Source organism: Dipodomys merriami, unplaced genomic scaffold, assembly GCF_024711535.1.
Source record: "Dipodomys merriami isolate MVZ:Mamm:240054 unplaced genomic scaffold, mDipMer1.0.p SCAF_42, whole genome shotgun sequence".
Classification (NCBI taxonomy): Eukaryota; Metazoa; Chordata; class Mammalia; order Rodentia; family Heteromyidae; genus Dipodomys; species Dipodomys merriami.
In genome coordinates, this window is record NW_027205826.1 from 3,111,292 (window position 1) to 3,136,500 (window position 25,209).

A 25,209-nucleotide genomic window follows, 5' to 3' on the forward strand; every position below is an offset into this window, starting at 1 on the left:
TTCTGTGGGAACACTCTCTTCTTTGTGTTGGAGCTTTGTGCTGGTGCTGGTGTTCCCACTGACCTTTCCACTCCTGGCTAAGCACACCACCACTTGAGCCACAGTTCCTCTTCTCGCTTTTTGCTGGTTAATTGGAGACAAGAGTCACATGACTTTCCTTCTCGAGCTGGTTTTGAACCCTCATTCTCAGATCTCAACCTCTTGAGTAGCTAGGATTCCAGGGGTGAACTCCCAAGGGAGCATCTTTCTTAGCTCTCCCCCGCCCCCGCCCCCCCCCCCCCCCCCGTCTTTACTGTAGGGGCCTGAGTCATATGTCAGTCACATGAGGTCATTCTGTCTTTCAGCCTCACCTGAGCACAGCCTTTGGGATCTCTCAGTCTGGGCACTATATACGGGAGTGAAGAAGCTTCTAGATGGTTTCGGCCTCCAACTGTTGTGAGTTAAGCCTGTCCTATCCATTCTAGTGTTCTCAGCTGGGGACCCAGAGATCATGGAGCCAGAGATGAGTAGTCTCCACTGGGGCCTGTCTGAATAGCCCACAGACTTTAGAACCGAAAAAAATGATTATGCTATCACCCTGTGTATGGGGAAGGTTGTTACATAGCAATGGTCTCTAGAACACATAGCCCAGCAAGTTTCAGGAGCTTTCCTGGAACTTGCATTCCTCCTCTCCATCCCACCTAAGGTCATCTAGGTTCCGTCATTCTCAACTCTCACCTTCCAGATCATTTTCTTTTCTTTTTGTTTGTTTGTTTTCTGTTGGTCCGTCATGGGGCTTGAACTCTGGGCCTGGGTGCTGTCCTTGAGCTCTTCAGCTCAAGGCTAGCACTCTACCACTTGAGCCACGGTACTACTTCCGGTTTTCTGGTCATTTAGTGGAGATTAGAGTCTCACAGACATTCCCGCTTGGGCTGGCTTTGAACTTCAATCCTCAGATCTCAGCCTCCTAAAGTAGCTAGGATTATAGGCGTGAGCCACTGGCACCTGGCTTCAGCTCATTTTCTGTGTTCAGGTCACTTTGTCTCTGGTCTCAGCCAGGATGTCATTGGATGACATCATTCTTCTGCTTCAAAGGCTTTTTATTGTTCAAAGGATAAGATTAACGCTTCTTCTGTGAGTAGTCCTTTATGATCCTTCCTGGCCCCAACCAGGTGTTTCTGCTTCCTGGATGCTCCAGCTCTTTGTACTTCTAGGTTTTCCTTCATTTTTTCTCTCTCTAATAACTAGGTGCTAGAAAATGTCCTGCTATCCATCAGACCTCTTTCCCTCTCTTCTCCTCTCCTCTTCTCTCCTCTCCTCTCCTCTCCTCCCCTCTCCTCCCCTCCTCTCTGTTCTACATCCTGCAGGCTGGGCTTTTGTGGACAACATCACCCTCTCTTGCTTACCTACTTTCTGTGGGTCCACATTCACTAACGAGCAGGAAATTGGAGACAGAGGAGGGAAGTAGATCTGGTCCACACATCTGCCTCTCTTCCAGACTCTGGGAGATCACAGCTCCTGCTGGCTTTGCCCTATGGCGGGCCCTTTTTGTCTGCGTTCTGGAAACCATTCATGCCTATGGATGGCCAAGGCAGCATTTTGTTTCTAGCTCCTGAGTACCTCATGGGAAATGGCCCTCAAATGACACTTTGATTACTCTTCTTGAATGTTCCATCTTTTTCCATCTGGGACCCTGTCTGATGTACTTCAAGTCTGAGCCTAGCCTTTCCTACTCTGTCCAGTCTTTCTTGTGCTGGGTCCACCAGGGCCCTTGGGAAGATGTCCATTGTCAACCCCATGGCTAGCTCTCCACCTGAACTGTGGCTCCGTGTGTCCACTTCTCTTAGTTGTAGGAACTTGCCTTTGTAGCTTAGACCCTTGCATCTTGAGAGGGAGCTGACACTTTGGAGATACCTAGTAGAAGTTTGATTGATGGTTAAATTCAGAGAAAAGGTTCTGGAGAGGACCATGAGAGATGATAATCAGTGTGTGTGTGTGTGTGTGTGTGTGTGTGTGTGTGTGTGTGTGTGTGTGTGTGTGTGTGTGTGTGTGTGTGTGTGTGCTGTGTGTGCGTGCCAGTACTAGGGCTTGAATTCAAGGCTTGGGCACTGTCACTTAGCTTTTTTGCTCAAGTCTGGCACTGGCTTTGTGCTGGTTATTTGGAGATAAGGGTCTCCAGGACTTCCCTTCTCAGATGGCTTTGAACTTGGATCCTCAGCTCTCAGCCTCTTGAGTAGCTGGGATTACAGGTATGAGCCACAGGCATTGGTGCTAGTCTGGAACTCACCTTCCAAGTGCTGGGATTACAGGCATGTACCACCACACCCAGCTTGGACTAGAAAAAATCCAAATAAAGGAACTATTCACTCATTATCTGCATGATTAGAAAGCCTGTGGGGCCTGCCAAGGATTTTGTCGAGAGCAGGGACAGCAAACCTCTGGAAGATAGAGTCGTCCTTTGATTGTGCTTTGTTGAGTCGGCTTGTTCTGTGAAATGGTGACATTCCTTCCCTTCCTTCACACCTGCTCTACCCTCCCTTTGTACCCTTCTGAGGCTGAGGCCATCTTGATGGCATGCAGCTCATGTTTCTGCTGCATGATTTCTATTTAAGCTAAGTTTTTCCTCCTTTTGAAGCAACCAGGATTTCCAGAAGGTTCCGGACATATAAGATTTTCTTTAAAAAAATTTTTTTTGGAGGTGTGCTGGTCCTGGGGCTTGAACTCAGGGCCTGTTTGCTGTCCCTAAGTTTGTTTGTTTGTTGTTGTTGTTGTTTTCTCAAGGCTAGTGCTCTACTTCTTGAGCCACAGCTCTACTTCCAGCCTTTTGGTGGTTAATTGGGAATAAGAATCCCATGGGCTTTCCTGCCCATACTGGCTTTGAGACAAGATCTTCAGATCTCAGCCTGTTGAGTGGCTAGGATTATAGTCATGAGCCACCCTGCCAGCTCAGACATATAAAATAATGTGGGAAAAGCAAATATCTTTTGGAGCTGAACTTGCTCTGCTTCTTTGAATCTGTTTCTTACTAGTTGTGTGGCTTAGGGCAAATGACATAACTACTTTCTGCCCCAGTTTCTCTTAAGTGTGAAACAAAGACAGTAGTGCCTACAGCAGATGTGGTATTAGAGATGTAATTGTCGTCGTCTTCTTCTTCTTCATTTGTGTCTATCAAAGCTTACTCCAAGGCATCACAGCTGATTCTTTCTTTGCTCCACACCAGCAGCTTCCTATGACATATGCTTTAGTAAATAGCCATCTCTCAACATACTTGTAGAAATGGGTAGAATTGAAAGGATTCTCAGGGAGGACAGGTGACCAGAGTGAGGGCCTAGACTTGGGGAACCTCTCACTGCCCTCAGGCCGTGGAACTGCTTTCCTGGAGTCAGGGCCTCCCTTCCATAGAACCAAGGGCTGAGATTTCAGCTGAGGTTGGGAGACCTTGGGGGCTGTCTGGACACGAGGGGTTGACAGATCAGAAAAGAGGATCCACGGCACAAATGCTTAGGGAGTGGAACAAAGAATGGGAAAGTGGATTGATGGTAAAGGAGGAAACTCAGTCGAGTGGAGATTGCTGGGCAAAAAGCTGTGGGCTTGTGCGTAAGACCAGGGAGAAGGAGGCAGGTAAGGGCGTAGAATGTTGGGGTTTCGGGTCTGAGAGACTGGGAGACAATGGGGAGAGATGGAGTGGGGTCAGAACTACGTTCTAAGCCTGAATTCCACACTCCAGGCGGCCCGAGCAGCAGGTGCATGGGGGCGTGGCCGAGTGGGCGTGGCCACACGAGGGCGTGGCGACAGGACGGGGCCCTAGGGAGGCGTGCGAAGTGGGCGTGGTCACCAGGGGGCGGAGCTGACGCTGAGCGGCGGGCGGGGTTCGGCTCCGCTCCTGCGAGAGCAGCTGGGGCCGAGGAGCCGGAGCCGGAGCGGGAGCCGGATCCCGGAGCCCGGGCTAGACTGGGAGCCGGAGCTGGGCCGCAGCTGGAGGAGGGGGCTCCAGCGACATGGGGTCCGCAGACTCCAAGCTGAACTTCCGGAAGGCAGTGATCCAGCTCACCACCAAGACGCAGGTTCGCCCTGTCTCCCCCCCCCCCCACTCCCCATCCACCTGCCGGGCTGGGGGCTGGGCAGGGCCCGGTGAGGTGGGGGGGCTGCGAACTTGCCTTGGCCAGAAGATGGGGCGATGGTTCGGTCTGGAGCAGGGGGGGTGACACGGAGGTGGGCGCGGAAGCGGGACCCCCTCCTCCTGTACCTCGGGCTCCATCCCCCCGCCCTGGCCGTCCCCCCCTCCTCTCCCGCCAGCATCTCCACCCCCACCTTAGGCTGACGTGTGCCTTCTCCCCGAGCCGGCGACCCTGCCGTCCGCCCCCTGTCCCGCCCCCCTGCACCCTCCTCCTCCCCCTCCTCCCCCTCCCCCTCCTCCTCCTCCTCCTCCCCCCCCGCCCCTCGGTGCCCACGGGTCCCGGACGCATAGCCCCGGCTGACTCAATGCAAACAAAGCCGGGCGGGCGCCCGCTCGGGTCCGGGAAGCAGCTGGTGCGCGGCGGCCGCGGCTCCGCTGGGCCCCGCTGGCCGCTCGTGGGGCAGCGAAGGCCCAGGTCCGCCCGGGAGCCCGCAAAGCGCGGCGGGCGCAGCGGCAGCCCGGCGGGGCGCGGGGGGCGCTCCGTCTCCAGGCCTACAGAGCCCGGGTTCCGGCTGGGAGGGATCCCTCCAGGCCTGGGAAGGGGGTGACAGGGTTTGCCGGTACCCTCCGTCCTCTCGGTAAGGATGGGGAGGGACTCTCGGTTGCCCTTTGGCCTGCCGGTGGGGGAACTGGGGGTCCCCCTCAGCTTCGTCCAGGCCAGTCGCTCACCACCGGAGCCCACACGTAGCACCGTGTCCCCCCACAGATAGCACTTGACCCCAGTCAGGCTGTTTTCCTGCTCAAACCTTGAGCCAGGCCAGGCTGGTTATGGGAGCTGTCCAACCCCAACCCCACAGGGACCCCTTATTTTCTAGGGGTTCTGGATCTGTTACCCCGCCCCCCCGGGAAGTCCCTGTCCCCCCCACTCCACAGCTCTGGGGTTCTCGCTCTTGATTGAGGGCCTTCCACAGGGCACCTCCTCTCTCCCACGCTTGTTCTCACCCTGGAGGGGTCAGGTGCTTGTCAGACCCACACAGGGCCTCTGGAAAGTTCAGCCTCAGCTCAGAGGCGCTCCTTGGATAGAAACCAGACCCTGCTTCCCTGTGCCCTGGCTCTTGGTTAGTTCTGGAACTTGGGGATAGGGCAACTAGGTTTGCAGGTGGATTCTGCTCTCAAGGGGGGGTTGGGGGGGAGTGGGAGACAGAGGGAGGAAGAAGGGGTCCTGCTCTGTTTCCAAATTGAGATCAGTGAGTGACTTAGCTACCCTAAGGCTGGAGGGCCAGGCTGGGCTTCCTTCCTACAGAGGAGCTCTGCCGGTGGGAGGGGCCGGGAGGAAGAGACCTCATGGCTGAAGCCTTGAACTCTGGGCACTGATCTGGTTTGGGTAGGCTGGGTACAAGAAACAGGTCCTAGACGGTCATCCTAAATCAACCCACTCAGTATCTCTCCCCCACCCCCAATTCCCACCAGGCAGTCACTGCATGACCTCTGACCCCAGTCTCCAAAGGCTCTGCTTTGGACAGACAATCAGACCTTTTCCTGTAGCCTGTGCCTGAGCTGCTGCCAACCAGCCTTCCCTGCCTTCCTGCCCTGCATCCTGTGTTTTGTTTTGTTTTCCCTGTCCACTCAGCCAGCTTAGGCCAGGGCTCACTCTGGCCCCTAGGGTTAGCTTTGGCTGTGTGTTTCTTGACCTTTTCCCAGAGTGAATGGGAAGAGGGCATTCTTTCCCTGATCCGAGACTCTCCCACATCTTGCCAGTGTGGCTAGGTGAGACCTAGCACGAGTGTAAGTTCACGTGTGTGCACCATTTGTGGGCATGGGCAGAGGGGGGGACCTGTTCAGCTGGAGGTCTGCCAGTCCTGCCCCTGACATCCCTCCATGTCAAAAGCTGTGGCTGGTAGCTGGGCACTGGTGGCTCGCCCCTGTAATCCCAGCTACTCAGGAGGCTGAGATCTGAGGATCGTGGTTCAAAGCCAGCCCATGCAGGAAAATCTGTGAGACTCTTTATATCCAATTAACCAGCAGAAAAAGCTAGATCTGGAGCTTCTTATTCAAGTGGGAGAGTGCTAGCCTTGAACAAAAAAGCTAAGGTCCTGAGTTCAAGCCCCGGGATTGACATACACACAAAAGAAAATCTTTCTAAGCAGGCTAGCTCAGTCTTTGTCCCCTTAGCAGTCCAAAGAAATGAGTAAAATATTTTTGGGGGTGGTGGTGGGCATAAAACATTTAGAAACATAAAAACTCACATATTAGAAACAAATAATTGCATCTGCCATATGGTTTCTGTTTCGTTCCATAAAAAGTGCCCTTTATAATAATAATAATAATAATAATAATTGTTGTTATTATTATTGAATAGTTGTACAAAGAGGCTACAAGTAGCCAGACATTGGTACCATACCTAGAATCCTGGCCACTCAGGAAGCTGAAACCCAGAAGATCCAGTTGGAGCCAGCCTGGGTGGAAAAGTCTGTGAAACTTCATCCTCAAAACAACTAGTAGGGGCTGGGAAGGTGGCTCAGTGGTAGAGTGCTTGCCTTACATGCCTGAGGCCCTGGGTTCAATTCCTCAGCATCACATAAGCAGAAAAAGCCAGAAGTGGCACTGTGGCTCAAGTGTGCTAGAGTACTAGCCTGAGCTGAAGAGCTGAGGGGCAGCGCCCAGGCCTAGAGTTCAGGCCCAAATGACAAAAACAAACAAAAAACAAAACAAAAAACAACAACTAGTAAAATGCTGGGCTGGAAACATGGCTTAAGTAGTAGATTGCCAGTCAAGCTTACACAAGGCCCTGAGTTCAAACCTTACTACTGATCAAAAAAAGATCCCTTTAAAGAAACTAGTTTGCTGGGCATTGGTGGCTCATGCCTGTAATTCTAGCTACTCAGGAGGCAGAGAACTGAGGATCACAGTGTGAAGCCAGACCAGGCAGGAAAGCCCATGAAACTCTGATCTCCAATAAACCACCAAAAGCTGGAAGTGGAGCAGTGGCTCAGTGGTAGAGTGCTAGCCTTGATCACAAAAACCTCTGGAACAGCACCCAGGTCCTGAGTTCAAGTTGAAGGACCAGCCCCGCCCGCCCTGGAAAAAAAAAAGAAACAAACTAGTGTGTTGGTGGCAATCCTAGGCCTTTAGAGGCTGAAGCAAAAAGAACACAAGTTCTGGGCCAGCTTGGGCTATATAGCAGACCCCTATCTTAAAAACCTGGGAAGGTGGCTCAGTGGTAGAACGTTTGCCTTGCATTCATGAGGCCCTGGGTTCGATTCCTCAGCACCAACCACATAAGCAGAACGAGCTGGAAGTGGCACTGTGGCTCGAGCTGAAGAGCTGAGGGACAGCGCCCAGGCCCAGAGTTCAAGCCCCATGACTGACCCAAAGATTGCAGTTCAAAGCCAGCCTGGGCAGAAATGTCTGTGAGACTCTCATCTCCAATAAACCACCAGAAAACCGGAAGTGGTGCTGTGGCTCAAGTGGTAGAGTGCTAGCCTTGAGCTGAAGAGCGGAGGGACAGCGCCCAAGGCCCAGAGTTCAAGCCCAGCGACTGGGGGAACAAAAAGAAAGAAATGGTCACCAAATGGAAGTGTGTAAGCCACAGTGGCATCAGGAAAAGAGGTACAAGCTGAGTAAAGGAGACCTGTTCCTGAGTGCCCCCCTCCTTTCTCCCTCTCCCCTCTTTCTCTCTCCTCCTCTCCCCCCTTTCTTTCTCATATACTGGCTGCACCTTGAGCTAAGGGCCTGTGCTCTCACTCAACTTTTCCACTCACAATTGGGGTACTCGACCACTTGAGCCATGCTTCTAGTCCAGGATTTTCTGGTTAGTTGGTGATAAGAGTCAAAGCCACACCTGGCTTTTTTTTTTTTTTTTTTTTTTTAATTTTTTTTATTGTAGAGATACTATACAGAGGGTTACAGCTACATGAGTGAGGTAATGAGTACACTTCCACTTCCTCTTGAACATTGTTACCCCCTCCATTGTTTTCCCCCTACCATCCCCTCCCTCCCTCCCTTCCCCAAGGTTCTTTTTTTGATCGTGATTAAGTGATTACTTAATTTCCGGAAATTCACAGTATTGTGGAATAATGATGCTCATTTAAAGTCACAAGTTCATTCTAACTTTCCTGGAGCAAATTGTCTATCACAGTCTGTAATATATAACGGTGCTCATATGTTATATACCATATATGTGATCAGCAGCATGGGGATATTTAGTAGTGGTTCAACCAGATGAGTGGGAGTTCTTTGTTTCTTAAGTCCTGTTAGTTTTGTCATATCACCTAACATTTTGGATTCATCATCCACTTATCAGGGAGACCATGTACTGTTTGTCTCTTCGTTCTTGGCTTACCTCGCTCAACATGATTCCTTCTAGCTCCATCCATTTCCCTGCAAATGCCATTATTTTGTCATTTCTAATGGCTGCATAATATTCCATTGTGTATAGATACCACAATTTTTGGATCCATTCATCTGTCACACCTGGCTTTGAACCAGGATTCTCAGATCTCCTGAAGTAACGAGGATAATGGATGTGAACCACAGATGCCCAGCTTTTGGATGGTGGGGTGGGGATGGGGGGAATCTTTCTTAAGACCCCTTCCATGCCCTGTCCTCATTTTGAATTCAGTCGCTTGCCTAATGGGTTAGGTCAGTGGGGAAATGTCTGTTCCGTGCTCAGCTGGGCTTCTGCCCCTTTAAGGGGTGGAGTCTGCCTAAGAGGTGGGAAAAATACTGGAGGTGGCAGCTTTCCCAGGTGCCCCTACTCCTGTGGGGGAGCGCTATGGTTTCTCCTGGGGTGTCCTTCACTACCCCACTCTGCTCCCAGGCTGCTAGGGCCTGGGGGTGTGTGTGTCGTGGTCCCGCACTCTAGCTCATGTCCGAGGGTGGTCAGGGCTGAGGGCCGGTGAACCCCATCCCCACAGCCCCTCCTTTGGCCTTTGTTCCTCTATCCCCCAGCTAACTGGCTCTACCAGTTCTGGAACTGACTCTCAAGCCAGACCTGTCCTTATGGCCCGAGTGTGGGAGTAGGGCATGGTGGGGGCTTTTTGTGCAGGGAATGGGTTGGGGTAGGCCTGGACCTTGATCAGGCAGGTCACCCCAGCCCTCAGTCCTGCCCAGAGACCAGGCTGAGGGGGTCTCCAGGCCTGGTTTCAGCATCAGCTGGATGCACACTGGCTGGACACCTGTTGTTGGGCTCAGCTGCAGGACTGGGGGGCTTCTGGACCCTTGGGCTTGGAGGCAGAGGCCCCTGGACCAGAGTCCAGGACTGTGGTGAGGAGTGGAGCTGGCATTCCCAGACAGGAGCAGCTCCAGAAGGCCAGGCTTCAGAGAACAGAATATTAATAATTATTATTGTTATTATTATTATTATTATTGGTGCTGGTCCTGGGGTTTGAACTGAGTGCTGTCCCTGAGCTCTTCTTGCTCAAACCTAGCACTCTACCACTTGAACCACAGCTCCACTTCTGGTTTTTTTGGTACTTTATTGGAGATAAGAATCTCATGGAGTTTTCTGCCTGGGCTGGCTTGGAACCTTTTCCCTTAGATCTCAGCCCCCTGAGTAGCTAGGATCATAGGCATGAGCTACCAACACTCAGCTAGAATACTACTACTACTACTAATTATTATTATTATTGCTGGTACTAGGGCTTGAATTCAGGGCCTGGGTGTTGTCCCTTAGCTTTTTTATTTTTCTCTCTCAAGGCTGATGTGCTGTACCACTTGAGCCATAGCTCCACCTCAGGCTTTTTGGTGGTTAATTTGGGATAAGAGTCTCACAGACTTTCCTGTCTAGGCTGGTCTTAAACTTTCTCAGATGTCAGTCTCCTGAGCAGCAGGATTGCAGGTGTGAGCCACTGGTGCCTGGCTGTTTGGTAGTTCCGCATCTTGTTTTTTTAATTTTTTTTTAAGATCACATTGAACCATGAACATTTTCTGCTGGTTAATATTTTTTGAAACTGTAATTTTGAGGGCTGCATACTTTTCTTTTTGTATACCTGTGCTTTATCTTTTTTCAGCAGTCTCCGATTATTACCCATGTGAGTTAATTCCAGCTTTTCACTGTATAAGCAATAAACATCCCCATATATCCCAGCTCTGTTTCTATTGGCAAGATTTCTGGAGGTCAGGTTTATCATCCATACCAGCTCTGGTTACCTGTATGACTGTCTGTAGGAGTCAAACAGCGTATGTGTTCATTTTATTTTGTATACATAAAATTATGTATTTATCTATTTTGTGCCAATTCTGGGGCTTAAACTCAGTGTTTGGATGCTGTCTTTGAGCTTTTTGCTCAAGGCCGGCATGCTACCAATTGAGCCACAGCTCCACTTCTGGCTTTTTGGTGGTTAATTGGAGATAAGAGTCATGGATTTTCCTGACTAGGCTAGCTTTCACCCACCATCCTCAGATCTCAGCCTCCTGAATAGCTAGGATTACAGTGCAGGGTCTTGCGTGTTTTTTTAAGGCATGAGTGGGGCTCTGTGGGATGCTTGTGGATTGAGCAGAGCATGCTGGGAAATGATATCAGGGTTGTGTTTGGGGATAGAAACTATTGGTGCACATGCACATGCATGCATGCATGCGTGCATGCCACTGTGTGTGTGTGTGTGTGTGTGTGTGTGTGTGTGTAAGAGAGAGTAACTGTGATGTTTAATCTTGGCTATTGGACTGAAATCCAGTCTGGGTCCAGCAGGGGACAGGAATCCCCCTCCCCCCCCAGGCCTCTGTGTGTGGGGGCGGTGACATTGGTCCTCTCTTTTGGCAAGTGGGTGGGTGGGGACAGCATGGAGGCTGGGCTGATGGACAGATTTGGGGACAGGGGCCAGAGGAGAGCATGGGCCTGCTAGTCTTAGATTTGGCACCTGGTGGGTGAGGGACCGCTCAGCGCCTGGAGATGGGGCAGGTGTCCTCTGGTCATCTTCCTATGGGAGGAAGGGTGTGGCCTTGAGCTGGGGCGTGGCCTGAGGGTGTGGCCAGGTGGCAGCTCTGGGGCCCTGCCCGAGGAGCTCCAGGGCTCAGCCACAGGCACACAGCCCTCGGGGACTGGGCTGGGCTCTGGCTGCTGCCCCATGCCCAGCTCCCCAGCCCAGCCTGGCTGCATCGACAGAGCCCTGGGGTGCCCCTCGCCCCTGTGGGGCTGGTAGAGGGGAAGTCGAGCCTTCCTCGGCGGCCCTGTTGCTGAGGGGGACGTGTGACCGTGGACACCCCCTCCCCAGCCTGTGGAAGCCACCGATGACGCCTTCTGGGACCAGTTCTGGGCAGACACGGCCACGTCGGTACAGGATGTCTTTGCATTGGTGCCCGCGGCGGAGATCCGGGCGGTACGGGAGGAGTCTCCTTCCAACCTGGCCACCCTGTGCTACAAGGTGAAGGACCCTCCCCCCCCCCCCCCCGCCTTCCGGCTGCCCCTTCTTCCATCCCAGGGTGGGGGTGCCGGGTGAGGAGGAGTGACAAAGGGCCCAGCCTGCCATGGAAGAGGGGGTGCACCCAGGATGTCGCCCCCCTCCTCCCCAGGTCCTGGCAAAGTGATCATAGCCACTGTCACTCACCAGAGATGGTTCCAGATGGGGAGGCCCAACCTAACCTACCAGGTCCCTTGGGGTCCCCGGCTGTTCTGGTCCTCCTGCTCCTGGGCTAGCGCACCCCGGCCTCTCCCCAGGCCCCTGCGGCATGGTCCTGCACTCACCCCCCTCTGCGGCTCTGTCCCCACAGGCCGTGGAGAAGCTGGTGCAGGGAGCCGAGAGCGGCTGCCACTCGGAGAAGGAGAAGCAGGTGGTCCTGAACTGCAGCCGGCTCCTCACCCGCGTGCTGCCTTACATCTTTGAGGATCCCGACTGGAGGGGCTTCTTCTGGTCTACAGTGCCCGGGGCAGGGCAAGGAGGGGTCTGTGGGCCTGGCCAGGGTGTGGGGGGAAGCCTCTCAGGGCTGTCATCTGGGGGTGCCACTGAGGAATAGGGGTCAGCACTCACCACCTCCTTGGGCTGTGGGGGGTCCCCTGTGCTTATAGTCTGGAGGGGGCAGGCTGAGGAGGGAGCTGAGACTTGGGGACCTCTGCCATCATGGGGGGCCATATCAGCTGCCCCCCCACCCCAACCGAGTTTATCTGCAGATGAGGGCTGAGAGGTGAAGCCTCGTGATTCCCAATAGGCCCTTGAGGTTGGGGGGACTCTGCCTGGCCCGCTTCCCACCGTCCCCACCAAAGCCTTGGGGCCCCCTCTGCTCGCCCAGCCACCACTGAGATGATGCTTCCTCAGCAGGGGGAAGAGGAGGACGAGAACGCGCGGCCCCTGGCCGAGTCCTTGCTCCTGGCCATCGCCGATCTGCTCTTCTGTCCAGACTTTACCGTCCAAAGCCACCAGAGAAGCACTGTGGTGAGGAACCCCCCCCCCGGACCCCCAGACTGAACGGGTTCTCGTACTTGCTGGGGGCCGGGCCTGTTGAAGTAGGAAGTAGTCAGCCAGGGCCCCAGCGTGCGTGGGGGCAGCTGGCAGTCACGTCCGAGGCTGGGGTGGTGGGCGGAACAGCTGGGCCCGGCCAGCTCCTGCCTAGCCCTGTCCACTGTCTCCAGAAGGTTCTGGACAGCCACCCATTGTCTTCGCCTGCCCGAGGTGGGCGGGGTGGGGTGAGGCCCCTGATCCTCTCCTTCACTCATGAACTTCATCTGGAATGTTCTCTGACTCCCATCCCCCCCCCCCATGGCACCCATTTTCTGTCTCCCCTCCTCCCCCACCAGCCTTGTTTTCCTGCCTCAAACTGGACTGAGTAAAAGAGTTGGATGGAGGCCTGGATCAGATGGTATAGCACCAGCCGAGCAAGCAAGCCAAACAAATGAGAGACTCTTGAGTTCAAATCTTGGTAGCAGCAAAAAATGGGGAGAGAGAATGATAGGAGTGCTGACTGATCACCATGGATCATCTCCATCAATGGGCATGCTAAGATGGAACCCTCTAGCATAACTAATTGATGCTAATTAAAATGTTTTTGAAAAGGACAAATCAATGTAAATGGAAGAAAAAATGAGCTTTCGTATAAAACTGGGAGCTAGTGGTTCATGCTCATAATCCAAGCTACTTGGGAAGGTAAGATCTGAGGTTCAAAACCAGCCTGGGCAGAAAAGTCCATGATACTCTTTTTTTTTGTTGTTGTTGGTGGTAGTGATGGGGCTTGAATGCTGGGCCTGGGTGTTATACCTGAGCGCTTCAGCTCAAGGCTAGCACTTTACCACTTGAGCCACAGAGCCACTTCCAATTTTCTGAGTGGTTTATTGGAGATAAGAGTCTCATGGACTTTCCTGTCCAGGCTGGCTTTGAACCATGATCCTCAGATCTCAGCCTCCTGAGTAGCTAGGATTACAGGTGTGAGCCACCAGCACTCAGCTATTATTAACTTTCAGACAGCACTGGGTTTGAATTCAAGACCTCATGCTTGCTGGGCAGGTGTTCTAGGACTGAACTTCATCTCCAGACCCTTTTATGCTATGCTTTAAACATTTGTAGCCTGTATTAGTTGCCCAGGGGGGTTCTGCACATGCATACAATGTATCAGCTGCACACCTCCATGGCTTCCCCCTCCCCACTTCTCAAATCAAGGCCAGTGGGTTTCATTGTTCTACTGTCATACATTTTCCTGGGGTTTTTATTGGTCGTGGGGCTTGAACTCTGGGCCTGGACGCTGTCCCTCAGCTCTTCAGCTCAAGGTAAGTGCTCTACTACTTGAGGCACAGCACCACTTCTGGTTTTCTGGTGGCTTATTGGAAATAAGAGTCTCGTGGACTTTCCTGCCTGGGCTGGATTTGAACTGCGATCCTCAGATTTCAGCCTCCTGAGTAGCTAGGATTACAGGCATGAGCTGCCGGTGCCTGGCTTGGTTTTTGTTGTTGTTGTTTGTTTTCAACTATGGGTCTTGCTTCCTGTCAGGTTAGACCCCATTATCCAAACTTTTCTACCTGGACAGGTCTTGAACTGTGATCCTCCCAATCTGAGCCTCCCGAGTAGCTAGGATTGCAGGCATGAGCCACCGGTGATGCCTGGTCCGTGCTCTTATTTCCTTGTGACCTCTCACCTGTTCTCTTCCTCATCCTCTCCTCAGGATTCAGCGGAGGATATCCACTCCCTGGACAGCTGTGAATACATCTGGGAGGCCGGTGTGGGCTTTGCTCACTCACCGCAGCCTAACTACATCCATGACATGAACCGGTGAGCTGGACCAGGCTGGACTCCTGCACAGGGTCTTCCCGTTGGGCCCTCCCCACTTGCCATCCCACAGGGGATGAACAGGAGTCATTCCTTCCCATGGACCCGGCCAGGGATGCTGGGCAGGATGGGCAGTGGCCTCAGAGTGGGGATCAGGTCCTAAGATCTTCTCTTCCCCTCTCCCCTCCTCCAGCATGGAGCTGCTGAAACTGCTGCTGACCTGCTTCTCTGAGGCCATGTACCTGCCGCCAGCCCCAGAGAATGGCAGCACCAACCCATGGGTTCAGTTCTTTTGTTCCACAGAGAACAGGTGAGGGGCCCCTGGCCTGCCTTCCTATTCCCTCTCTTCCAGTTCCAGCCCTTATTTGAGGGGATGTGCTGCCCCCTGGTGGTGGTGGTGGTGACTGTAACTGTAACCATTTACACCAGGCGCTGTGGGCGCTGTCCAATACCTCCTACGGCGGTGGCCAGTCCTGAAGGACCTTGTGGGATGCTTGTCCTAGATCCTTCAAATTAGAAAATATAATGGAGAGCTGGGAAGGTGGTTCAGTGGGAAAGTTCTTGCCTTGCATGCATGAGGTCCTGGGTTTGATTCTTCAGCAGCGCATCAGCAGAAAAAGCTGGAAGTGGCGCTGTGGCTCAAGTGGTAGAGCACTAGCCTTGAGCTGAAGAGCTGAGGGACAGCGCCCAGGCCCAGAGTTCACGCCCCATGAGGCACTGGCGGCTTACCCCCTGTACTCCTAGTGACTCAGGAGGCTGAGATCTGAGGATCGTGGTTCAAGGCCAGCCTGGGCAGGAAAGTCTGTGTGAGACTCTTATCTCTAGTGAACCACCAGAAAATGGGAAGTCACCCTGTGGCTCAGAGTAGTAGAGTGCTAGCCTTGAGCAAAAGAGGTCAGGGACAGCACCCACACCAACTGACACAGGAAAAGAAAAAAAGAAAGAAAAAGAACATTTAATGGCATAGATATGTAAAATAATGGAGATTGTTTTCCATCCCCTTTCCCATTTCAAAGTCCAACATATAATTGGGACCGGCCGGCCATGTTCTAAACAGCAGGTGCACGTGGCTTGTGGCCTTCTGTGGGACTGAGGGTGGGGAGGGAGCCTGGCCTCGTGGGGCCCTTGTGTACTCTGGGGTCACACGTTGTTGGTGTCATATAGCCACGCAGTGGGACACAGTGTGTGGAGCGAGTGTCCACATTCCCGCAGTGCCCGCCAGCCATGTCCAGGCTGCTCTGCCCGACGCTGGCAGTTGACCCTCTTGCCTCTAGTCTCTGACCCCACGTAGCGTGGCCTGTCGCCACTTTCTGGTTTGGCTGGCCTCCTGCCCGGCCTTTTCTTCCCCCAGAAAATGGAGCCCAGGTCCCCACCCCCACCCCCCGGATAGTCAAAGGCTGGCTGGAGTTCTCTTTCTCAATCCTTATCAGTAAACTGCCAACCTCTGCCCCTCGGTCCACCCCTCCGAGTCTCAGTTTCCTCATCTGTAAGATGAGGAGCTTGAACCCTGACATCTTCCAAATGTGATTGAAATCACAGCATGGCATGGGAGCGGGGTGACCCAGAAGGTCCCTGCTCTTAAGGGGAGCCACCTTCTCCCTGGGCCTCTGCCCCTGGGTCTACAAGGACTCCTCCCCCCCCCCCCCCCCGTGACTGGCTGTCACACTCTTGTCCAGACTGGTCCAGGTTGGTGCTAGACAAGCAGCATCTTTTGTTGTTGTTGTTGTTGGTCGTGGGGCCTGACCTCTGGGCCTGGGCACTGTCCCTCAGCTCTTCAGCTCAATGCGATGGCTCTACCACTTGAGCCACAGCGCCACTTCAGGTTTTTTGCTGATTCATGGGAGAGTAGAGTCTTACGGACTTTCCTGCCTGGGCTGGCTTTGAACCGCAATCCTCAGATCTCAGCCTCCTGAGTAGCTAGGATGACAGGCGTGAAACATCTTTTCTGTTCAGGAAGGGACAGGCTCATGGCTCTCCTGGGCTCCTCCCCCTCCCTGCACCCACCCCCCTCAGTCTGACTCTTGACACTGATTGGATGAAGAGGGGGCTTGCCTGTCCCTTCCACGTAACCATAGTGGTGGCCAAAGGGCTGGGCCTCCAGGGGCTGCCCCACAGCCCTGCCCCTCCTCCGCAGACACGCACTGCCTCTCTTCACTTCCCTCCTCAACACTGTGTGTGCCTACGACCCCGTGGGCTACGGGATCCCCTACAACCACCTGCTCTTCTCTGACTACCGGGAGCCGCTGGTGGAGGAGGCCGCCCAGGTGCTCATAGTCACTTTGGACCACGACAGCGCCACCAGTGCCAGCCCCACCGTCGATGGCACCACCACGGGCACTGCCATGGACGATACTGATGTGAGGATGGGGGGGAGAGGTACCCCGGGGCACAGGGCCCTGGCGTGTCTGGGAATGTTGTCCTGGGAAGGGTACCCTGCCTGGGTGCAGTGCCTGCTCACCGTGGCTCCTACCACCTGCAGCCTCCAGGGCCTGAGAACCTGTTCGTGAACTACCTGTCCCGCATCCATCGTGAGGAGGTGAGCCCCACCCCGCCCCACCATGGTGATGGCTTTAGGGGGAAGCAGGGTGCTGACCCTCCCCCCCGCATAAAAGACCCTGGCCTCTGCCCCCCATGAAACTGGAATGGGAAGATACCAAGGATATCAAGAGGCAGAAAGAAAGCCAGGTGCTGTGGCTCACACCTGTAATCCCAGCTATGCAGGAGGTGGAGATCTTTTTTTTTTTTTTTTTGGGTCCAGTCGTGGGCCTGAACTCTGGGCCTGGGCGCTGTCCCTCAGCTCTTCAGCTCAAGGCTAGCGCTCTACTACTTGAGCCACAGCGCCACTTCCAGCTTTTTTTTGCCTGCTTATGTGGTGCTGAGGAATCGAACCCAGGGCCTCATGCATGCAAGGCAAATGCTCTACCACTGAGCCACCTTCCCAGCCCTGAGATCTTATTTTTTTTAATTATTATTATTGTTTATTTCTTTTGCCAGTTCTAGGGCTTGAACTCAGGGCCTGGGCACTGTCCCTGAACTTCTTTTGCTCAAGGCTAGTACTCTACCACTTGGGCCACAGCGCCACTTTGGGATTTTTCTGTGTATGCGGTACTAAGGAATCGAACCCAGGGCTTCATGCGTGCTAGGCAAATCTACCACTAAGCTACCTTCCCAAGGAGGCAGAGATCATGGTTTGATTAGCCATCAAAAAGCTAGAAGTAGAGCTGCGGCTCAAGTACAAGAGTGACAGTCTTGAGTGAAAAAGCTCAGTGTGTAGGCCCTGAGTTCAAGCCCCAGTAAAGTGGGTAGAAAAGGAAAAGAAATGAAAAAAAAAAAAAAAAAGATGTAGAAAGGGGCCCATGGCACTAGCTGCATGGAGAAACCGAGGAACCTTCCAGAAAACAAGGTGTCTCGATGTCCAAGCTCAGCAAGGGGGAAGATGACAGGGGAGTCGAAGTTGGGTTTGTGTGTCTCCCTGAGGCCTAACTTCTGTAGCTGTGTCCCCTGTGTGTGGATCACTCGGCCCGTGGTCTAGCTTGCAGTATCTGCTCAGTAAAATGAGCCCTCAGGTGTGGATGATGGGACGCCGTGTGGGGGCAGGGCAGAGGTGTGTGTGTGTGTGTGTGTGTGTATTTGTATGTGTGTGGGGGGGCGCAGGCAAGCCAGGGGGTCTGGTTCATGGGGTCATCAGGAAGCAGGGACCTTTCCCTGGGGTCCCCTCCCACCCAGCTATCCATGGTATCTGGGAAAGTAGGTGTTCGTGGGGGGCCTGGGCCCTGCTAGACAGAGCTGAGTTGGGTTGAGTCGATCACTCCGTGTTGCCCTTTCCCTCCCCCCTCCCCCCACCCCAGGACTTCCAGTTTGTCCTCAAGGGCATCGCCCGGCTCCTGTCCAACCCTCTGCTCCAGACCTACCTGCCCAACTCCACCAAGAAGATCCAGTTCCACCAGGAGCTGCTGGTTCTCTTCTGGAAGCTGTGTGACTTCAACAAGGTGGGCGGTGCCTCGGTGCCCCACCCCCCCGCTCCCCCCTTCCCGCCCAGGGCCGAGGAGCCCCATGGGAAGGGCTGCTGGACTCAGAGCTGCCTGGAAGAGCCCATCGATGGGCAGAGTCTCCCCACCCCACCCACCTGACCCACCTGCCCCCCACTTTCCTTGCTCCCAGAAATTCCTCTTCTTTGTCCTGAAGAGCAGCGATGTCCTGGACATCCTGGTCCCCATCCTCTACTTTCTCAACGACGCCCGGGCGGATCAGTGTAAGACTGGGGTGGGCAGGAGCTGTGGGGAGAGGGGCTCCAGGGATGGGTGGGAGGTCTTCGCCCCTGGGTGCTGATTGCCCTTCCTCCCTCCCCCGTGTCTCCTCCCCCACCCCAATGCTACGGGTGCCTTGCAGCTCGGGTGGGCCTGATGCACATCGGGGTCTTCATCCTGCTGCTTCTGAGCGGTGAGCGGAACTTCGGCGTGCGGCTGAACAAGCCCTACTCGGTGCGTGTGCCACTGGACATCCCGGTCTTCACCGGCACGCACGCAGACCTGCTCATTGTGGTGAGGGGCACACACGGCCCGCCCCGGGGGCATGGCTTTCGGGGGGGGTGCAAACCACACAGCCATTGGTCTCCTTCCTCGCACAGGTGTTCCACAAGATCATCACCAGCGGCCACCAGCGGCTGCAGCCGCTCTTCGACTGCCTGCTCACTATTGTGGTCAATGGTAGGGGGGCCCGGAACTTGCATTCCCCAGGAGGACCAGCAGGGGGCACCAGGCCACAGGCCAGCCAGGCACCCTGCGGCTCCTCCATTGAACTCATATAGAGCTGGCCAGGTGCCTGTGGCTCACGCCTGTCATCCTAGCTCCTCAGGAGGCTGAGATCTGAGGATTGCGGTTCAAAGCCAGCCCGGGCAGGAAAGTCTGTGAGACTCTTATCACCAATGAGCCATTAAAAAGCCCTAAGTGAAGCTGTGGCTCAAGTGGTAGCATGCTAGCCTTGAGCAAAAAAGCTGAGGGACAGCGCCCAGGCCCCGTGTTCAAGCCCCAGGACTGGCACAAAGAAGAAACATTTAAAAAAGAAAGAAACAAGAAAGCCACCGGTGTCCTGTGAAATTTTCTACTCTATTAAACAATACAGGGCTGGGAAGGTGGCTCAGTGGTAAAGTGCTTGCCTTGCATGCATGAGGCCCTGGGTTCGATTCCTCAGCACCACATGAGCAGAAAAAAGCTGGAAGTGGTGCTATGGCTCAAGTGGTAGAGCGCTAGCCTTGAGCAGAAGAGCTGAGGGACAGCGCCCAGGCCCAGAGTTCAAGCCCCACGACTGACAAAACAAAAACAACAACAAAGGATACAGATGATAAAAGTTTGAGGTTTTTTTATTTGTCCTAGTACTGGGTCTTGAACTCATGGCATGGGAGCTGTCCTCTAGGTTTTTTTGCTTGTTTGTTTTCTCAAGGCTGGCACTGTATCTCTTGAGTCACAGCTCCACTGCCGGCTTTTTGCTGGTCAATTGGAGACAAGTCTCATGGACTTTTCTGCCCCACCTGGCTTTGAACTGTGATCCTCAGATCTCAGCCTCCTGAGTAGCTGGGATTACAGGCGTGAGCCACCAGCACCTGACCCTAGTCCATGTGTCCCTCTCTCTCAGTGTCGCCCTACCTCAAGAGCTTGTCCATGGTGACCGCAAACAAGCTGCTGCACCTGCTCGAGGCCTTCTCCACCCCCTGGTTCCTCTTCTCAGCTGCCCAGAACCACCACCTGGTCTTCTTCCTGCTGGAGGTCTTCAACAACATCATCCAGTACCAGTTCGATGGTGAGGCCTCTGGCCTGGGCAGGGTGGAAGGCACCTTCCTGTGGCTGGAGGCCACCACTTGGGAACTGGCCTCCAGGGGGCGACATCTGCCTCTAGGTTCATTCTTCCAGTGTGCATTTATTGAGCATCTGCGGTATGCCTGGGTGCAGGGGATGCAATATATAGGCGCACAGATGAGTTTCCTGTGGGGCATGGAGTTGCAAAGGGTGGTTCTAAACAGACCCCCCCCCCCACATACACATTCTCAAAGAAGTCACCTGAAATTTGGTGTCAGGGAAGCTCAGAGTGGTTAAGATCCTGATGGCTCTCACTGCAGCTCCACCACCATCACCATCACCACCACCACCACCACCACCACCACCACCACCACCACCACCACCACCACCACCACCACCACCACCATCACCCCGCCCTGCAGAGGCCCGGATGCCAGGCCACTGTATGTAGATCCAGGACTTGCCACCTGCTTGCTTTGTGACTGTGGGCATGTTACTTATCTCCCCCAAGCCCTGCTGTTCTCATTTATAAGATGGTCTTAAGCAATAGTGTTAAGAGTCCCTGTCTCAGGGGGCATTGGGAAGATTCAGTAAAATAACCCACAGAAAGCATTTATCATAGTGTCTGGTGGGTCACTCGTGGTTAATTCTAAATAAATAAAACTTGCACCAAGTAGAATGGGGTAGAAATAAATGTATTACAAAGGTGAGGGTGGCATATGCAAAGGCCTTGGGGTAGGAGATGGAACGGAAAGCAGGGAAGTGCAGTGTGACCCAGGTCTGCCGAGGTAGATAGGGCTCTGAAGGCCCCAGGAAGCATTTGCATGTTTCCCTGGGAGCCTTGGAGGACAGGCATACATCTTCTCTTCCTGCTACCTCCTCCCTGGCTCAGGGAGTCCAAATACTTAATATCTGGCTTGATATGGACAGTACTGTCTTCCCAGGTGGGTTGCCAGGAGGTGATGTGAAAGAAAGCTCCGAGCCAGGGATTGGTGGCTCATGCCTGTCATCCTAGCTACTCAGGAGGCTGAGATCTGAGGATCACAGTTCAAAGCCAGCCCGGGCAGGAAAGTCCTTGAGATTCTTATCTCCAATGAACCACTAGAAAACCAGAAGTGGTGCTGTGGCTCAAGTGGTAGAGTGCTAGCCTTGAGCTGAAGAGCTGAGGGACAGCGCCCAGGCCCAGAGTTCAAGCCCCAGAAAGAAAGAAAAACCAGCTGCACACAGGACAGTGCCAGCCCTGTCCACACACCCCCCCCCTGCCCCCTGTCCTGACAAGCTCTCCCCAAAGCCAGTCCAGATCGGATGGGGGAGGCGAGGTCCCCCCCTCCCCCCCCCAAGACCAAGGCCATGCTCACTTCCCACAGGCAACTCCAACCTGGTCTACGCCATCATCCGCAAACGCAGCGTCTTCCACCAGCTGGCCAACCTGCCCACCGACCCGTCCACCATCCACAAGGCCCTGCAGCGGCGCCGGCGCACCCCGGAGCCCCTGTCCCGCACCGGCTCCCAGGAGGGCGCCTCCATGGAGGGCTCTCGCCCCGCTGCCCCCGCGGAGCCGGGCACCCTGAAGACCAGCCTGGCAGCCACCCCAGGTCCACCAGCGGCTGGCAAGGGCGGGGGGCAGCTCCTGGCACAGTTAGGGGCTGGACATGATCTCCGGGGACACTGAGAGGATGGGGATGGGCCAAAGTGGGGATCGTGCCGGGCACCCGTGGCTCATGCCTGTCATCCCAGCTACTCAAGAGGCTGAGATCTGAGGATGGCGGTTTGAGGCCAGCCAGGGCAGGAAAGTCTGTGAGACTCATTTTTTTTTTCCTCCTAGTCCTGGGGCTTGAACTCCGGGCCTGGGCATTGTCCTTGAGCCTCTTTTTGCTCAAGGCTAGCATTCTACCACTTGAGCCACAGCACCACTTCTGGCTTTTTCTGTGTATGTGGTGCTGAGGCATCAAACCCAGGGCTTCATGTGTGCTGGGCAAGCACTCTACCACTGAGCCTCATTACCAGCCCTGTGAGACTCTTCTCTCAAATAAACCACCAACAAGCCAGGAGTGGTGCTGTGGCTCAGGTGGTAGAGTGCTAACTTTGAGCAAAAAAAAAAAAAAGCTCAGGGACAGCATCCAGACCCTGAGTTCAAGCCCCAGGACTGGCACGCACGCGCGCACACACACACACACACACACACACTCACACACACACAAGTGGTGGTGGAGGAGGAGGTGGGTGGGCTGGGAAGGGGACAGGGTTGGGGGGAGGGGCTTCTGGGAGCGAGTTGGGCAACGGAGTAGGCATGATGGGAAATCAGATCCAGTGGCCTGCGGTGGGTGGCTGGCAGGAGCCCTTGTGGCACCCGTCCCGGGGCTCACTGTGGTGGCCCCATGCCCTCATGCCCTGCCCAGGCATCGACAAGCTGACGGAGAAGTCCCAGGTGTCAGAAGATGGCACCCTGAGGTCCCTGGAGCCCGAGCGGCAGCAGAGCTCGCCCGAGGGCAGCCCGGCCAAGGGGGTGAGTACCAGGAAGGCCTCAGAGTGGATGCTGCGGGGGAGGGGGGCAGAGGGGGAGGTTACCCTCCTCATCCATCAGCCTTATCGGAGACTGGCCTTTACCCGGCCTTCCCTAGGCCCTAAACCTGTCAGTGGACTGAGGCTGGGCTGGGCTGGGGTCCAGGGCAAAGGGGCAGGGCTGGCTCACTGCTGAACTTGAGCCTCCTCCCTCCCCCCCAGCTAGTGCCATGACCTCACTGCCCTCTGACCCCCTCCCCTCCCCTCTCCCTTCCTTCCCGGGGGAGCAGGAGTCCAGCCAGGCCTGGCGAGGGCAGCGGCGGCTGTCCAGCTCATCAGCCAGCGGCCAGTGGAACCCCACGCCAGATTGGGTGAGGACACCAGAGGGGGGGCCGGGGCTCCCCTCCCTCTCCCTCCCCCAGACCCTAGGAACAGCATCCACATGAATCAGGTGGGAGGGGGAATGACCTTCCTAAGTGTTCACGGTCCTGCCGGGTGCAGGGAGGACACATCTGCTTGACCTTGAGCCCTAGCAGGTCAAGGTCAAGCATCAAGGCCCCCAGTCCCCCCTCCCCCGCCGCGCAGGTGGTGTCGTGGAAGTCGAAGCTGCCGCTGCAGACCATCATGCGGCTGCTGCAGGTGCTCGTACCCCAGGTGGAGAAGATCTGCATCGACAAGTGTGTCTGAGGCCCGGCTCCCACGGTTGCGGGGGGGGGGGGCTGGTGCGTCCACGCAAGCGTGCTGGAGCCCCCTCTTCCCCCTAGGGGTCTGACGGACGAGTCAGAGATCCTGAGGTTCCTGCAGCATGGCACTCTGGTGGGTCTGCTGCCCGTGCCCCACCCCATCCTCATCCGCAAGTACCAGGCCAACTCGGGCACCGCCATGTGGTTCCGCACCTACATGTGGGGCGTCATCTACCTGAGGTGCGCCCCGTCTACCTGAGGGGGCAGGGGGCCTGCCCAGCAGGGGAGGGCTCCCCACCCATAGTGGGGTTAACGCCCACATGGTCACGTCTGAGGGCATCACCACCGTCCACGGTGGGGAGTGAGGATGGGGTTGGCTGGTTTGGCTGCCACCTAGCTTGCTGGCTTCATTTCCTTCCTCCCTCCCTCCCTCCCTCCCTCCCTCCCTCCCTCCCGTATCATTACTAGGGTTTATATTCAGGGCCTCACATTCTCCCTTGGCTTTTTTTTTTTTTTTTGTCGGTCGTGGGGCTTGAACTCTGGGCCTGGGCGCTGTCCCTCAGCTCTTCAGCTCAAGGCGAGCGCTCTACCACTTGAGCTACAGCGCCACTTCCGGTTTTCTGGTGGTTTATTGGAGATAGGAGTCTCACGGTCTCTCCTGCCCGGGCTGGCTTTGAACCGCGATCCTCAGATCTCAGCCTCCTGAGTAGCTAGGATTACAGGCGTGAGCCACTAGCGCCCGGCTCTCCCTTGGCTTTTTTTTTGCTCAAGGCTGGTGCTCCGCCACTTGAGCCGCAGCGCCACTTGTGGGTTTTCTAGTGGTTCCTTGGAGATAAAGAGTCTCCTGGGCTTTCCTGGCAGGGCTGGCTTTGAGCCGAGATCCTCAGATCCCAGCCTCGGGAGTAGCCGGGCTGCCGGTGTGGGTGCCAGGCACCCCCTCTGGGAAGGCGGTGCCCACACTCACTCCCGGCTCCCACTGCAGGAACGTGGACCCGCCCATCTGGTACGACACTGACGTGAAACTCTTTGAGATCCAGCGGGTGTGAGGACAGACAGCCGCAGGGGCCAGGACTGGGGGCCCAGCCTGGTCCCCGATGCCCTTCACCATCCCCAGCTTTCACAACCAACAGCAGCGCGTGGGCAGTGGGCAGGTGGGCGGCAGCTCCCACGGCTGCTTGTGGCCGGGGCCGGGGGGACCCAGCTCTGCCTTCAGCCTCCCAGGCTGCGCTCCTGGGGTTCCAGGACACCCCCAGAGCCCATGCTGGCTCCCCCTTTCTGTGCTAGCCACTCCTGGGCTGCGCATTCCCCAAAGCCACCCAGTCAGTCACTGTGCTCAGGAGGACTGTGCACCCTAATGGGGTCCCCTTGGGGCACCCTGGCAGGGAGCTGGGGGAGGGGCAGTGGGGGTCAGCTGAGGAGACCAGGGCTGGGGACCCACTGAGGCAAGACCGGGAGCGCTGCTGCAGCGTGCACAGAGGGTCTTGCCGGTTGATGGGGGCTGGGGAGGGGGTGGGCAGCTGCCTAGGCCCTGCCCTGATGATGGGGGTCCCCCCCCCCGCCATGTGTGTCAGTACAATCTTTGCTTGGTACAATCGGCCACTTTACACAATAAAGCCTCCCTCCCCCACTCCCACTTGTGTGCTTTTGTGCTTGGTGGGGGGGCGAGGCTCTAGATTGGGGCTCTTATCTTCAGCCAGCTGGGGACTCTGCACCCCACAGTCATCAGTCCCCTGAGGACCTTTGACCCCGTGCCTGGGAGCTGGCTCTTTGCTGTTTCCTCAGGTGGAAACACAGACGCACGCCTTGGAACTTGGGGTTTGTGGCTGGGGGGGGGGAACAAGCCCACAGTGGGGTGGGGGCGTGACCCAGTCCCCACGCGTGGGGGAGGGCCTCCCCCAGCAGCCAGAAACGGCACTGAGACCCCCTTCGGCCCCACCCCTGGGGATGTC

At 55.4% G+C, this 25,209-nt stretch overlaps 1 protein-coding gene across 2 annotated transcripts; it reads left to right on the plus strand.

Annotated features, from left to right (window-relative positions):
- Positions 1 to 3,848: 3,848 nt before the first annotated feature.
- Hid1 (HID1 domain containing) lies at positions 3,849 to 24,887 on the plus strand. Of its 2 annotated transcripts, none has more exons than XM_069993060.1 (19): positions 3,849 to 4,043; positions 11,308 to 11,457; positions 11,804 to 11,974; positions 12,346 to 12,462; positions 14,180 to 14,286; positions 14,477 to 14,593; positions 16,418 to 16,640; positions 16,763 to 16,819; positions 18,132 to 18,272; positions 18,445 to 18,535; positions 18,673 to 18,824; positions 18,911 to 18,989; positions 19,915 to 20,079; positions 21,443 to 21,670; positions 22,475 to 22,581; positions 22,868 to 22,948; positions 23,163 to 23,254; positions 23,342 to 23,500; positions 24,243 to 24,887. In XM_069993060.1, the coding sequence occupies exons 1-19, from the start codon at positions 3,978 to 3,980 to the stop codon at positions 24,304 to 24,306; spliced, it is 2,367 nt and encodes a 788-aa protein (XP_069849161.1). In that variant the 5' UTR covers positions 3,849 to 3,977; the 3' UTR covers positions 24,307 to 24,887. The 2 variants fall into 2 exon arrangements, with proteins under 2 accessions (XP_069849161.1, XP_069849162.1); XM_069993061.1 differs by having other exon boundaries at positions 12,349 to 12,462.
- Positions 24,888 to 25,209: the final 322 nt, after the last annotated feature.